Raw genomic sequence first — 15,486 nt, forward strand, 5'->3', positions numbered from 1 at the left:
ATTTAAAAATATATATTTAAGTTGGCTTTAAGCCCTTAAATTGACTTAGCTATAACTCTCGAGCCGAGCTGAACCATAATTACAAAAGCTGTAACCACATGTCGGCTCAGCTATTTATAGCTCGGGCCATGGCTGGAACCGGCAACAAGCCAAAGCTGCGGCAACACTAACGCAGTCCCAATTTAGAGTGTGAAATTCAAATTTTCTGGCTGGTGTGTCAATAATTGTTGATGTAATTGCAATGGGTGCAGTGCAGTCATGGGCTGGTCTGCATTTCCAAGTCGAGCAGTGGTAGGCAAAGAAAGGAGGTTCAAATCAGGCCCAGTGAAAACCAGTCAGTGTGGGAACATGTGAGAGCGTGCCACATCATGCACTGCCGGCTGAAACCGCCCTTGCATGATCTTGACAAGAAATCCAGACAAATACACGATGCAGAAGGAGTCCATATCGTGTGTCGTCGTGCAAGAGTCATTCAAGTTGTTTCTACATGATGTGGCACTCCCTTGCATTCCTTGCGAGCAGTTTGATATCATGCGAGAATAGTTCATATCATATTGCTTCAAACCATAGCTACTAGTAGTACAAAATACATATACAATCCATGGAATGATATGTAGTTGAAACAGAGCACGAAAACAATGGAATGAAGGTAGTCTTAACAGCCCAGGCATGCAATGTGCGCGCTCAATGCAAAGTACCGTCGACAACTGAGCCGACTGTATTCTTGACCCAGATGTTTGAGGAAACCTGAGTAAAGATTCAGATCAATACTGAAAATACAACTTGAAGTAACACTCACCAATTGAACTGCTTCAGACTCGTAAGACTAACAGAATTGGATGAGTTCAGCATGATGGTACTAGTACTAGTAGTAGCAGTGAGAAAAAATGATAACATACATTGCACTGTTGGGTATCAAGTGCGTCCCAGTAGATACGAAACTCTGCTGTAGTCCCATCTTTCTTGACTTGCTTGAGCCAATGAAGGATGCAAAGGTCCCTGTATCAATGTCAGTACTAATGATAGCATGTAAGCAGGAAAGAAATACTTGCCTTCCGTTCTTCTTACTGCTGGGACGTGCCTTGCTGGCTTTCTTTGGCACTTTGGTGGGCTCGGTGACACTGTGAATGGGAACGCTGGAGACCGAACTGGTGGGCTGGCTGTTTTGTATGGGTTTATTAACAAGGGGGTGTGTGACCGTGACAGTCTCGACCAGAGCCTCAGGAGACTTGCCAGCAAATACATCGACAAGGGCATTGGGTTGGGAGATGGCAACAGCAGATGTGAGAACTGGAGTTGTAGACTCGGATGATGATGGCAGCACCAGCGGAGACTTCTGGGGAAGGGTAAGACCATCACTGCCAATAAATTCAGAATTAGCATTGTGAAGAATTTTAAAAATTGACATACAGTGGTTTTTTCAGTTTGATTTGAGGTACTGTCCAAGTCTTGATGGCAGTGGGTTTATTGCATTGCGCTGCTGATGGTGTGAGATTGGTCAAGGTAAGTTCTTCAGGTTCTGATGAAGGGGTAGTAGCGCTACTGGACAAGAGCGGAGACTTGTATGTCTTGTGTCTCTTTGTGGTATGTGTGAGATCTTCTGGCACAGCACTCTGCTTCTGGTTCTCGAGATCGTCTCCATCTTCATCATCACCAGAATAAGAGCCTAGATTATCTTGATCGAGTTCCTCAGGTTTGACGCCCTTAGCCCTCACTTTTGCTTGCCTGTGTGCTGTTCACCAAGCTGAATACACATTCTTTGCCAGTTCGTTTGCTTTCCAGTCGTTCAAGCAGAATCTGAGTTCTGTGTGTGCTGTACCGATAGCAATATGAAAAAGAAGGTAAGCTTGTTCAGATAAGTGTCCCCAGGATGGTGATGCAATATTCTTGGATGCCAACATCTCAAAGAGTCGACACATTGTGCAATGGATAGAATCAACAGCTGTCGACTTGAGAGGATTTCCATCTTCATCTTCTAAGAAAGGGACTGAGCCATGCGACTTGATCGAGCCACGTCCTTCAGTGCTCACACAATTAGCAAGCATCTGAAATGCATTCCTTACTTATAGATTAGCATTATCATTCTAATATCACTACACTCAAAACTTACTTTAGGGTGGTGCATTCTGTTCGTAATTCTAAGTTTTCCTTCTCTAATATTTCAATTCTTTGCTGTAAAGAACGTCAGTCATGGATGTCGTGCATATATGAGTCATGTAACCATGAATTGGTCTGTATCACACATATATGCACCCTGTAGAGTGGTAAGCACCAGACATGACATTTATGAATATAAATAAAACTTACTTGTGTGTCTGTGGTATGCCTGTGTGTGGCAGGAAACGAGTCCTTTGAAGTGCTTGAAAAATGAGAGTCATTTTGTGAAGGAGAAATGTCTGAATTATAAGGTTGCTGCCACGGAAAATTACTTGATGTCGACTGATGCAAAGGAAGATTAGGAGTATTGAAAAGAGGAGTAATTGGAGAAGGATATCATTGTTCAGAGAAGTTTTGTGAAGCCTCTAGGTGTTGTTGAGAGAGCTTCCTCGACCTAGCAAAGTTATGGATACCACCTTCTGTGTTGACGGAAGACATTGTGGTGGTAAGGGGGAAAGGTAAAACCTAAACATAGATGTCATAGCAAGTGTTGGTAAGTTCCGATTTGGATACTACAATGTCTACACCATGTCAAGCAATATTAGGGTCAAATAAAGTTCTTGTATTGAAGGAACAACAGACGAGTGCTGTATAAGGGTCATAAAACTAGTTCCTCTCCTCAGCTTCCATTTCCTGTTGGTCTGCCTCATCTTCTTGATCCTGCTCGACACCAAATTGATAAATATCGAGTCCAGGACACTCAAGAACAAAAATGTGATCCTCAATGACTCCAGATGGTAGAGTAGGACAGTGCGGAATCATTGTGACAACAGATTTGATAGAGGTGACATCAACAACACAGAGTCCTTCATCGCCTAGGTATTTGCATGGAAGCACAGTTTGATTTGAAAGCTGAACAAGGTCAGCATCTGGAGCGGAGAAGACTGAGATTACAGCAATATTTGCATCGAGCCATTCACCAATATTCTCTGTAGCAATTGCAACCTGTGTGAAGTACTGGACTTCTGTGAAGCGGACAGTCCTATCAATAATAACCTGTATACTACAATCAGTACATGTTATGTGAAGTACAGTTAACACATACTTTGATGTGACATGCAATGCGCAATTTTTCAAGTGGCCGTTCTGATTCATGCCAGGCAGTGCATGCAATTTGACCACATGGAAGTCGGAGTTGAGCCCAACGATGCATTTGGGGGAGTGGTGCATGGACAAAATCTTCGAGGAGGGCTACATGAATTGCTGGTGGACAATATGGTCACTTTTCCCTCATTCAGAGGAGGACATACCCATTGCCGAGTTCTTGATGTCCACGTGGAAGAACATTGTCAGGGGGAGCTAAGAATGGCAGTATGGACTTGAGTGCATTTGCTTGGCATCGTCGGACAGCCTCCATTGAAAGGTTTGCATATGGGTTTGAAGGCTGTCAAATTTGTTGACCAAGGTTGCCAATGGTCTGTTCCATTGTCCACTGTGCATAACACACTGGAGGGCCTTTTCGTATGGTTTCACGGATGAGATGATTGACCTGGTGTACACATGGTCAAATAAAATGAATGTGATCACGATGACGCTGGTAATACAGCTGCTCGAATTCAGTTTCCCACTCACCAAGTAGCAATTGAGCCTCTTGAAGCTCGTTTTGTGAGATACTGTGCTGACAGACGATGTGAATCCCTCATACGAGCTTGCAGAAATTTAGCCATATGTCTTGTGGAAGAATGGTATGCAAGAGCGCAGGTGCAAGGCCGAAAATGTAAAGCTGGAATTCCCAAGTTTTCTACTGCGTGTTGAGTTTTTCTGCTGGATTGTGACGTGGACAATCAAATGAGCCAGGTATGTGGTAGGTTGTTGCACCAACAATTGCACCATGCTCAGTCCAAGCATTGTCATCACGAAATATGGCCCAACGCCAAGTACAAACATCATCTGAAGTGTCGCACTTGATCGTGCCTTGCCATAAGCTTAGAATTAAATCTGAAATGTTTGCAATTAAATGCATGACATTGGTGGTCAGACAATCAGGGATTCCAAGAACATGTGCAGGGTTGAGGCCAAGTAAAAGACTGGGTTTGACGATACTGGCTTCGGTTCTGCGCTTCTCGAATTGTGTTTGATTCGGAGAACTGACAAGGTGACGAAGATTTGTGGGATAGGAACCCAAACCAGTGGCAGGGAGATTGAAAACATCAACATCATCATGACTGCACCCTCGAACAGTATAGTTCAAGGGCTTAAGGAGGACAGGAAAGTAATGAGAGTCCTTGGGGTTTGCGATGGCCAATAAGTCCACAGTAGACTCGACAACCATTTCTACCACTATGGCCCACCATACCATCAAAATGGACAAGGCCAAGAGCATCAGCTGTCAGAAGAGCAAGGAATGGGTGCGAAGTGAAATTTATGTTACGAGATGCATCCCAAATGCGAAGGCCTTCATTCTGTAGTGACAGCAAGGTGATGAAACCCTGGAAACAAGAACGAGTCAAAGTTTTTTGGGTTTTTGGGTCCAGGGATTACTCCGCCAGGAAGAACATACTGTTTCTTGTAGCGGCGGCTGGGGTGATGGTCGAGAATTACCCAAATGTAGATCCAACAATCAGAAATTTTGCTTCGATAGAGCTGAGCACCAGTCCATTGAGATCATAAGAACTGTGTCGTTCTCGTTGATGCGACCCTGCATGACAGCTTCAAGGTAGTTACTGCCGCATATGAAATCGTCAATGATGTGGAGTTCACCGTTGTGCTGTTCCAAGTACTGAAAAATTGCAGCTGTACGTTCATGACGATAGTGCATGTGTCCTGCGCTCTCAGGATCACACCAAAGTGCTTGTAACTGTGGTCCCAGGGGAATGGTATGAAACTCGCAAACAGGAAACTGTTTGCCTGTTGCTTCAAGTTTCAGCTGGTCATATCGGTGTAAGTCACAGAACGGGCACTGGTCGAGATCAGAAAAGGGACTGGTGAATGCGATACAAGTGTTTAAACACATGTGGTGTTTGATTGAGTCAATACCACTAAGTTCTGCGACGAGGTGTTCGACACCACGATAAGATGGGATATCTTCTGCTCCAGGAAAACTTCTTGCTGCAGAATCGGCAATCCCCTTATATGCAGCCTGAGCTGCATGTTCAAGATGAAAGTACATCTCGATACCATGACGAATAATTGCACTTGCGATAAGAGGTGGCTGCTGAGGCGGATTTCGCAGTTTCTCAAGAGCTTCAGGTGTAAGTTTCGCAACTGGGTCATCAAGAGATGCTGCACGAAGCGCTTGAATAAATGAGAAAGCTTGGTGAAATTTTGGGAGTTGAGAGAGCTGCTCAAGCACATTGATATCAATGCCAGGAGGGTTGGGTGGCTGTGGTTGGTTTGCAGCGGGCTCGTCATTTGGTGGATGTGGAGGCTCGTCATTTTGAGGCTGATGAGGCTCGTTGTTACGACTTGGATGGTATCTGTTGATGACGCTCAAACAGAGCGTGTGTCGTCAACGGTCAAGGACATCCTTGGGCTAGCCCAAGGTTAGGGGTCTTACTTGGCGAGACTTCGGCAAGTAAGATTTCCCGTATGACAACGATTTCAGATCCTTCATCGAGCAACCCAAGCTCCGAGTGAACCCCATTGAGAGTGACACAGATTTCGCGTAAGGGTGTGGCATGTTCAACTTGCTCGCTAGGTATTGAGGCAGTGGTGTTTGTTGAGAGGGCAGTAATAGGTGCGGGGACTCTGTAGGTGCGACAGTGTGTTACGACTTGGATGGTATCTGTTGACGACGCTCAAACAGAGCGTGTGTTGTCAATGGTCAAGGACATCCTTGGGCTAGCCCAAGGTTAGGGGTCTTACTTGGCGAGACTTCGGCAAGTAAGATTTGACGCCTATGTCCAAATCGGGTAGCTTATGTCAGGCAGGTGCGAGACTATAAGCTATATCGGCCTAGGCTTACGACACCCGAAGGTTAATCGTAAGATCGTCATTAATTAGAAGGACAGAAGTCCAACTAGTTAACAGGGGCTTTGCTCGTTGACGAGGTCGATGAGTAAAGATCGAGACTATAGGCTTATCCGCGAAGAGCAGATAAGAAGATAGAATATAGACTGCTGGCAAGGCAGAAAGGATCACTCTGGTGAGAGTAGGAGGTCAAGAACCAAGTAGATTCAAGTTAGAGAATATAGTACATGGTAGCAAGTTTATATAGAGGACAGGAGACATATTAGTGGGTGATAACTCGTACTACCAAGTGAGGCAATCAGTAAAGGGTATAACCATAAAAGGAAAGCACGTTCGTGTTGAGACATGGGTGAGGCAGAACGTGCTGGATAAGAAAATGAGTCAAAGGTCGAAATAAGAAGTGAAACGCGCAGGGGTACGATCATGCAGCTGCGGAGCTATCTATAAGTCGCATGTGCGACTGCGCACTGAGTCAGAGATCAAGAAAGGGAAAAGGGTAACGGGGATGCGTCGTGCATCATATCATAGGTTACCGTCCGGACGGTAAGGGCAGGGGGACTGTCCACAGGATCAGTCAGGTGGTGGAACGGAGCATGGGTATGCTTCATCAGCGAAAGGATCTGGCCAGATGTACTGGCTTTGCTGAAGCGACAGGTAGAGAGCGAAAGGGAATGCGAGGATGACAAGGATGATAAGGGTAAGGTCGGGGTAAGGGTATGACGCGAGGGCTGATACGAGGAGGATTAGGAGAAAAATGGTAGCGGCCCAAGCGTCTAGATGTTCTTGTAACACTCGTTGTCTCAAGGCTGCAGGTTCTCGTCATCTGGTGGATGTGGAGGTTCGTCGTTTTGAGGCTGATGAGGCTCATCATTTGGTGGATGCGGAGGCTCATTGTCTCGAGGCTGCAGGTTCTCATCATCTGGTGAATATGGAGGCTTGTCGTTTTGAGGCTGATGAGGCTCATCATTTGTTGGATGCGGAGGCTCGTCATTTTGAGGCTGCAGAGGCTCGTCGTTTTGAGGCTGATGAGGCTCGTCGTTTTGATGCTGCATAAACTCATTAGTACTATGGCCATTGAATAAAATAACATACATACATGTGGACTGGCTGTGCAAGTGCGTTTTCCAGGAGGAGCATGAGTTGCACTGGCACACCGCTTGCTCAGGTATTTACGAATCAGCTGGATGGCCTCAGGATCGTCCTGTGCATTAATGATTTGCTCGCGTTCCTCGTCAGTCTCTGCTTCACGCAGGTGGTCGTAGTAAGTAGTGCGCCTGATTTGCACATGTCTCCCTCCGTGTCGTCGACAGACACAGCAATATAAGTTAGACATAGTATCACTCATATAGGTCTAGTTTCGGACCAAGAATGATTCCATTGAGAAAACAAAGGCTTGTTGAATTAGCTAGTATATGTACCTAGTAGATATAGGCCTAGTACTAAGAAGGATCAGTAAGTCGTAGGCATCGACTAAGCCAGAGTATACACAACCTGAGTGCAATTGAAGATGCGAGTGCAATGTGATTGCAATGCAAAGTCGTGAAATCCGTGTAGTTGCAACACAAATGCGAAGGGAATGCAGAGTTCAAACGTTCACGCAAGGTGGATGTGTTTGCATGCGCTGCACTCGCAAGAAAACAGGCGTCCATTGGTTATCAACTCTATCTACACGATTTGGCACTTTGCGTAATACTCTCGCACGCTCTCATGCGCTCCCGCACTGACCGGTGTCCTGCCTGATGTGGGAATCATGCATGGACATGAATACTAGGTGACCCTCAAAAGACAAAGTCTGTTAGCTTAGTCCTCAGACTAGTCAACCCATACCTTGGTTTCAAACCATGGTTCATATTTCCAGTTTTCCCCAAGTTTCATGATCTGAATACGTTTTGACGGAAAAAGTCTAATGTGAGATGGGAATCACATTTAGACCTAGTTGATGTGAGAAGAGAAATGGAGGTTAAGGTATAGCCTTGCCTTTGGCTTATTCACTTTGGCTAGAGAAAACCATAGAGAAAAGTACAAAGCCAATAAAAAACCTATCCAAAAAGACCGTGTTTCAATTCCTGCCAACTGTCTTATTTTTGCTACCTACTTTTCTCTAGTGTTTCTTTACTTTACTTTTTCATTAGGATGCTTTGACTCACCTGACACTTCATAAAATTGTACCCATAGGGTATGATGTCATTATGATGTCATAAGACTCCACAGATACTCCTGCAGGTATTCTGTTGAAAGATATTATATCATCAAGCTCTAGATTATTCTACTCTACAATGACATCATTCATGATGTCATTTCCTTCTAGAATATTCTGCTCCACAATGACTCACTCTGACTCACTCATGGAAGGTTCTGGAATCTTTTGCTCCACAATGATGTCACTCTTGATGTCATTATGATGTCATTACTCCACATTCCAGAATGTTCTGCTCCACAATGATGTCATAGCTCCATCTTTCACTTGTATTTTATTCTTTTATTGGGTTTGACCCAATATTTTGATTGGTCCTCCTTATTTTTTATTGTTTGTGAACCTAGGTTACTTTCCCACACAAAATGTATATAAGGAGAGCCCATTCTCCCCCAAAAAAATATGATCTCCCATTTGTAGCAATCTGCCTCTCAGATATTTCACTTGCAAAGTCAGTCCCTTTGAAGTGAGACAAGTGCAGGGAAAAGAATTCCCTTGAGATTATAAGTTTCTTACCTTAGAAACTTATTAGTGCCATAGACCAAGTGTTCTTGGTCATATATATTGTCTTTGAGACCCCTTTGTCTCATTGCTCTGTGCCCTTTGACTAAGCGATCTTAGTCATCTATCATATTGTTGAGACCACGTCTCACTAGTAGTCCCATAGACCAAGCAATCTTGGTCAAGTTATAGTCCCCTTTGTTCAAGTGATCTTGAACATATATCATATATTTGAGACCATTGTCTCACAGTCAGGTGTCCATAGACCAAGCGATCTTGGTCATATTTCGTATATTTGAGACCACGTCTCACTAGTTCCAGTATCCAAGTCCAGAGCCTAGAAGGAGATTTCCTAGGCAAATACATTCCAGAAACCGAATTACGTGTCTAGAAGCTTATTCCTAGACAAGAGATTTGAGTTTCAATAAAGAAAAGTAAAGCTCCGGCTAGGTTGATCTTGACAAAGATTAGTTTAGCGAGCCTCCCAAGAACTCACACATTATCTACCACGAAATAGGAAAAGTCGTAGACCATGTTAATCGAGGACTGGCAAGCAGTCTTATCCAAAGTGTGATTGTGGTGTCATTACATTTACATGACTTTATATAAGACCCTCGGTTATTAAGACACCGGTTTTCACTGGGAATCAGGAGCCGCCAACTCAGCGATCACACGATGAATGGAGATGATAGATTTGCCTAATGACCCTGCCAAGTGCCAACAGCCCATTCTACCAAGTATACAATACTGAGCATCGACTGCGGCGACAGTATAAAGGCAAGTCATCCACCCCATCTCAAAGAGACAGTAGTCCATACCACCTCACACAAGAAATGTGTTTCTCCTTCCTCGCCGTTATTGTTGCTTTGGCGACATCTATCGTGTCTGTCAGTGCATGTCAAAACGAGTTCGATGGTTGCGTAACAACAAATGACTGCTGTGCAGGCTTGAGCTGCGGAATGGATGTGAGTATGAATAGTTTGCTTCACGTCAATTTTCACTTGATGACCCACTTTTTTCACCTTGTCCGATGTCAGTATGCACGTGTGAAAGTCTGCTACAGTGAGTCAAGTGTCTACTTTCGTATCAATGACTCACGGTTCGATATGCAGAATGAAGAAATGGGTGGACCACACTCTCACAATCATGGATTGTGGGATCAGACAGGACTAGATACCGATATCACTGTTGTACCAAGCACTTTCGAAAGTAGACTAAAAAGCCAGGCTGCCTTTCGTCATCTTGCATCAAGTTTGAATGTTGAATCGTTGCAATGAATCATACATAGTACACCAATTTGTCGTAACGGGATCTCTTTCACTGAGTTCAATGACAAGTGTAGTACATATGTTGGCATTGGAATATGTCAGGTTGCAAATTGTCTTCTCATCGCGATCGTAGTACATAGTCACTTTTTCGCTCACTATGCCAGCGAAGTCACCATATTAGGTTACTCCACACAAAGACGCTTTCACTGCAGTTCGTTCTTCGTTTTCCCCCAGTCCCTTGTACTCGGCTGGGGCTAAGTCATAGCTTACCATTCACAACACATCCTTACTGATGTACAATAGAATTCACCAGAGTTCGTTCTATCTAGACACCTACCGTCTTTTGTATCGCACCGACTTTGTAGTGGAGGCCGTATACGTTAGGAAGGGTGAAGATGAAGGGGTGGGATGAAGACGAAATACCGTCGTGAATCGATTTCTAGTAGAAAGGAATGAACATATTTCGTGCATGTGGTGTTGGAGGTTGTGAGATATGAGATGAGATGAGAATGGTGAGAGAAGTGTAGAACTTAGTGATTGACCATGAAAGCTTTGCTTTCGTGGTGGGAGGGTCTGGCTCTGACACACTGCGATTGTGTGCGTGGTTGATCATCCAACTTTGTCCCACTGTCGGAGCTTGAGCGTTTGGAACACCAAGGATTATATGACCGGACTCTCGTCGATACTCTCTTTTCTCAGTCTGTTATCAAGGTCTGAGGTCTGATCATTCGCGTCGACTTTTTGTGATTCCTTTGCTCAAATGTGTGAGCAGAGATTGAAAAATAACTGAGCTCGAGTTGAGTGTTCCTATCGGGAGTCGCCAACTCAATGCATTATGAAATGAGCGAAATGAATGGAGAGGGCGTGTTCTGCCTGACAACCTCTGCCCAGGATCATATGCGACGCAAGCTCGTTCTGACAAGTCTACACTGAACATCAACTGTCGCAACAGTATAAAGTAAGTCATCTTCCTACCGTCCACCCCATACCACCAGACACAAACAATGTGTCGCTCCTTCCTCATCGTTATTGTTGCTTTTTTTTTTTCGGCATCTATCATGTCTGTCAAGGCTGTTAAATGTAAAGAAGTGTTCGACAGTTGCAAAACAAACAGTGACTGCTGTCTAATGCTCGACTGTGTGCCAATGGTTAGTAAGAGTATTTTGCTTTGCCTCCTGACGACTCACATTTTGAATCTGAGAAGTATAGTGGCAAAGCCTGCTTCCCCAACAATGGCTAGTCAAATGTCTACAGTCACATTGGAGCTGCTGTTGATTGAGAAATGGGTAGAGTCAATATCGAGTTGAAGTAGAGTGACTGTGTGCATAAATCATGAGTTTTTCCGCCTCGAAATAGACCTTTCAATATATGAAATTATACCAGCGCCAGCCATCAACTTGAACATGCCAGATCTTGGTCGATCACTCACCATTCATGAAGTCGAGAGTGTCGGTGGCGATATCATCGAATCAACTGGTCTTCTATTTCTTGATACGTTAGCCCTCTTCGAAGCGAAGACATTTTCCATCCTGATTTCGATGCCAAACCAACAATTAAGGTGGAATGCTCAATAAGTACTGCAAGGAACAGTGTGTCGTCATAGAAATCAAGGATAGCGATGTTAGATCTCTCAGGCCAATCTCACAGCCAAGTCCCGTGAAAGCACTCGCAACCATCATCCATCAGTATCACAAGGATTAAGCCCCAGCAACACCACACTGGAATACATTTGTCGGACAAGCCCTTGATGACCTTGCATCTTCATCAGCATCATTTCTTGTATCCGACACTCCCATTACCTTCCAAGATCAGCTGGCCGCATTCACACCAACTCACAAACGAAGACACGAGGTCCTTGACCATTAACCTGTCAGGGAAACAGAACATGAGCGCACATGTCATGAGAGGCATAAGAGCATGGAAAATCACACGAGAGCCTTGTACGGGATGCAGTCCAATGCAATGTTGCAGGAAATGTACAGCAAAACACTGTCAAGTCAGCTAGCTGTGCAGAAAGAGAAGAGTTTAACAAGAAAGCGGGAGAAATCAGTAGGAGACGGACTACCAAAGAGATGAAGTCTATAATTCGGTTGTTAATCACAACAATGCTGCAGATGCAGAGGCGGCAGCACGTGGAAGCGGTGAGCAAGAGAGGGACGAGCGAGCAGGTTTGATGAAAGCATGGAAAGAGGAAGATACGATGCGGCTAGAGAGAAATTAAGCGCGCAGGCAAGAATACAAGGAGGAGCTGAGGCAGTGGGAGGGTGCGGAGATGATGCTTGAGGTACGTCAAATCGAAGCTCGGAAGACTTAAGGCCCCACTTCCAAAGCCAACACTCACTCACGTTGATGAGGAAGAGCCACGTGAGAACGAGTCAGATGGGGATAGCGAGGAGGAATGTTGATACAATGTGGTGTATCTTGACCGGGCAATAAATCGGGTTGACTCAAATGACGATGAACGTACAGAATAACAAACCTTTGGTCGCAGCATAACATATCACCAAATTTAGAGCAAGATTGCCAGCAGGCCTTGCTCGATAGGTAGATCTCCTGTGGCGATTTGCTGGAATTGTAGACGTCATCTAATGGATTTTTGGGCAGATAAACTCTCACTAAATATATTGCCATGAAGATCAATGCAGGCACATAAAAGCAAGGCATCTTCCTACTGTCACCTTCAGATTTATATCACGTCCTCACGAAAGAATGCGTTTTTCCTTTATGCTTCTCTGCTGTTGTGGCTTTGACAGCATCAATGTTTGCTAATGGGGCTGACAGTTATGACTGTCCTCTTTGGTGCACACATAGTAGTGTATGCAAAGGGTGCGATTTTCCAGAACCGCGATGTGTGAGTATGAGTGGTTTGTGTCCAGGATCTATACACACGACTCACCGACATGATAGTTCTTCTTTGTATGCGATGATTGGTGTAACTGGTACACCCGATGCCCGCAGTATCTCGTGCTTTTGATATTTAGACGTCCTGAAATGTAGCAGACAACTGTGCACTGTCATAGAGGGTTGCAGGTTCCAATGATGGGTCTCATCAAGCCGTTATTCTCACGCTCGTTACTCCTTCACACCGTTTTTTCACAGAATCACACCAGTGAAGCTCATTGTACTTACCATACAACTAAACTTTATCACCGTTTGGTAAATATAAGAAGCCTGCTCTTCACTTGTGACCGACAAGGTCGCGACTTCTGCTACTACTCGCTCTCCAAGTTCGGGCGTTTCCCTTGAGTCTGATCTTTTAGTCTCGGAGATGCCGCAGAGTCCAGTCTTTCTTGATCCTTTCTTCTATTCATATTTTCTCCGTGTGTTGTCCCCTAATGGAAGCCTAGTGTTTGTGTATGTGGAGCTCGGGTTCTTGCTCTAAAATACCTTTTACGACATGGCAACAAATCTTTGAAAGTTTCCGGGTGTCTCTAACTCTTCTAGGCAACAGTTCTAGTTCCCCGCAGCAATTGAATGGATCAGAACGTATATGATTGCCTCGTGTTCAAACTCTGAGTCACATCAGGCTTCGATTTTGCACTGGATTTGTGTAAAATGCTGTGCGATTGTTGTATCAGGATCCATCGAACTCATCAATGGTGGTCAAAGGTCGCCTTTCCTTCTCAACGCTTCTCGGAATCGACGAACACGAGGCTTCAAAATCCTAGGATCATGGGAGTTTGTGCGTATTCTAGCGGATCATTCCTGGATCTTCGAACAAATCGCAGTGGCTGTTTGGTTCTTCAAGCGCCCAAGTCGCACATAAAATGGCCGCGTCGTGGCCGCGAACTCCGACCGACTTGAAAACCACCCACTCACAACCACCAAATCTACACTTTCACCGTTCCAGAACATGCCAAGTGGATCTCATAATGGCGTTTCCCCGGTACACCACCATTCAGACTATTATCTGAAGGATGGTAATATCACCTTCCTCGTACGCCACACCTGTTTTTATTTATCTGTCGCGCTGATCATCACATGGAATCAGGTTGAAGACACGCTATTTCGTGTGCATAGACACTTCTTCGAAACTGAATCGCAATTTTTCATGAAGGAATTTGAACTTAGGGCTCCAAAAGAGGGAACTTCAGATTCCAGCGCCTTTCGACTCGATAAAGTAACCATCGCTGACTTTGCGAAATTCTTATGGGTCTGGTATAGTCCGTAAGCATTGATTCAAATCATTATATCCTGCAGGAATCGTCATCGATCACTGCACACAGCTCGTACAGACGGGAAAGTAAACCAAAAGATCATTGGCTTACCATATTGGAGCTCTCGACAATCTGGCAATTCCCAGAAATGAAGAAGCTAGCCATCGATGAGCTCCAGAAACTCGAAATCGAACCCATTGAGAAGATCACTACGTATGACAAATACCAGATCGACCAATCACTTCTCTTGCCTGCATATAAGCTCCTGTGCAAGCGGGCGGGCCGAATGTCCATCGAGGAGGGCGAGCAACTCAAATTGCACACTGTCCTCGGGATACAGGAGGCTCGCGAGCGTGCGATCAGGAGCGCAGCGGAGGGCGGGTGCCGTAGCCCGACCTCCGCTGATGTAGCCGACGAAGAGTTGGAGAGAATTTTGGTCGATGTATTCAGTCTTAAAGGTCACACCGCTAACCGACAGGGCGCGCCACCGCCGGCAAACGAAGTGCCAATCGTGCAGACTCCAAAGCCGCCTGTGAATGGAGCCACCAATGGTAGTAAGTCGTCTGCGTCGGGTTCGGTAAGTCAAATTCTTGGTCGAGTGTGTTGTGTGGCTGACTAAAGATAGTCTTTACAGAACGATAACAAGCAGAAAGACGCCAATAAAAACTCAGGATCAGTATGTAATCCGACTCACTAAACGTAATACACTGACACTGGAGAAATGTAGGGGAAAAAATGAGAAACGAATCGACGGATGACGAAAGTTGCTCGACTGTCCGCTCGACGAAATTCGTGATGGCAGAGAGTGGAGCATGCATTGGTTCATTTGTTCATTCCAACATTCATCAAGTCTGTTATCAGTCATGTACATCATCCACTTTGCATGATACCTTGGTCTCCGATTTCCTCTTCAATCATGTACTCTGCAATAAATTGTCGAAGCGCCAGTCTGAAGACTCGTAGTCTTGCTGTCTGGTGAGCAATAACCGCAGCTGATGTATTAGGAAGATATCTTGACGATCTCCGAATCACCAACTGTGTGCAGTGATTCATATAAGTAAATTCAGGGACACGTGGATCCAGCACGATTCGATCAGGCCGAGAACAGATTAGGAGCTGTGAATGCTGGACCACGACGATGACTAGGTATCTTTGACAAAGCGTATGCCAAGAATGAGAATGTGTATGAATTTCCTCATGATCTCTGCAGCAGTCGCAGGTAGGCAAAGTGCGGGTACTATACACCTATCAGGGAGCAACGAGTAAGTGAGAGGAAAATGACAACGAGTACATACATCGG

The 15,486-nt window shown here is 44.9% G+C and overlaps 4 protein-coding genes across 4 annotated transcripts; all 4 read right to left on the reverse strand.

The window, feature by feature from the left end:
• Positions 1-684: 684 nt before the first annotated feature.
• On the reverse strand, positions 685-2,284 carry EDB93DRAFT_1258035 (uncharacterized protein; the record flags this gene model as incomplete). The annotated part of the gene is made up of 8 exons (XM_041454119.1): positions 685-747; positions 800-826; positions 900-971; positions 1,049-1,358; positions 1,411-1,725; positions 1,753-2,058; positions 2,111-2,172; positions 2,222-2,284. 8 exons carry the CDS (start codon positions 2,282-2,284, stop codon positions 685-687), a joined length of 1,218 nt encoding a protein of 405 aa, XP_041300651.1.
• A 479-nt stretch (positions 2,285-2,763) lies between these two features.
• On the reverse strand, positions 2,764-3,444 carry EDB93DRAFT_1258036 (uncharacterized protein; the record flags this gene model as incomplete). The annotated part of the gene is made up of 3 exons (XM_041454120.1): positions 2,764-3,153; positions 3,203-3,348; positions 3,408-3,444. 3 exons carry the CDS (start codon positions 3,442-3,444, stop codon positions 2,764-2,766), a joined length of 573 nt encoding a protein of 190 aa, XP_041300652.1.
• A 1,597-nt stretch (positions 3,445-5,041) lies between these two features.
• EDB93DRAFT_1057662 (uncharacterized protein) lies at positions 5,042-5,431 on the reverse strand (the record flags this gene model as incomplete). Its single annotated transcript, XM_041444772.1, has 1 exon — positions 5,042-5,431. A coding segment is annotated over one exon (390 nt), but the record flags the coding sequence as incomplete, so codon positions are not given.
• A 1,435-nt stretch (positions 5,432-6,866) lies between these two features.
• On the reverse strand, positions 6,867-7,399 carry EDB93DRAFT_1110036 (uncharacterized protein; the record flags this gene model as incomplete). Its single annotated transcript, XM_041448023.1, has 2 exons — positions 6,867-7,112; positions 7,163-7,399. 2 exons carry the CDS (start codon positions 7,397-7,399, stop codon positions 6,867-6,869), a joined length of 483 nt encoding a protein of 160 aa, XP_041300654.1.
• Between the last annotated feature and the right edge of the window lie 8,087 nt (positions 7,400-15,486).

Source organism: Suillus bovinus (genome assembly GCF_016758785.1).
Source record: "Suillus bovinus strain UH-Sbo-P2 chromosome Unknown EDB93scaffold_248, whole genome shotgun sequence".
NCBI classification, from domain to species: domain Eukaryota; kingdom Fungi; phylum Basidiomycota; class Agaricomycetes; order Boletales; family Suillaceae; genus Suillus; species Suillus bovinus.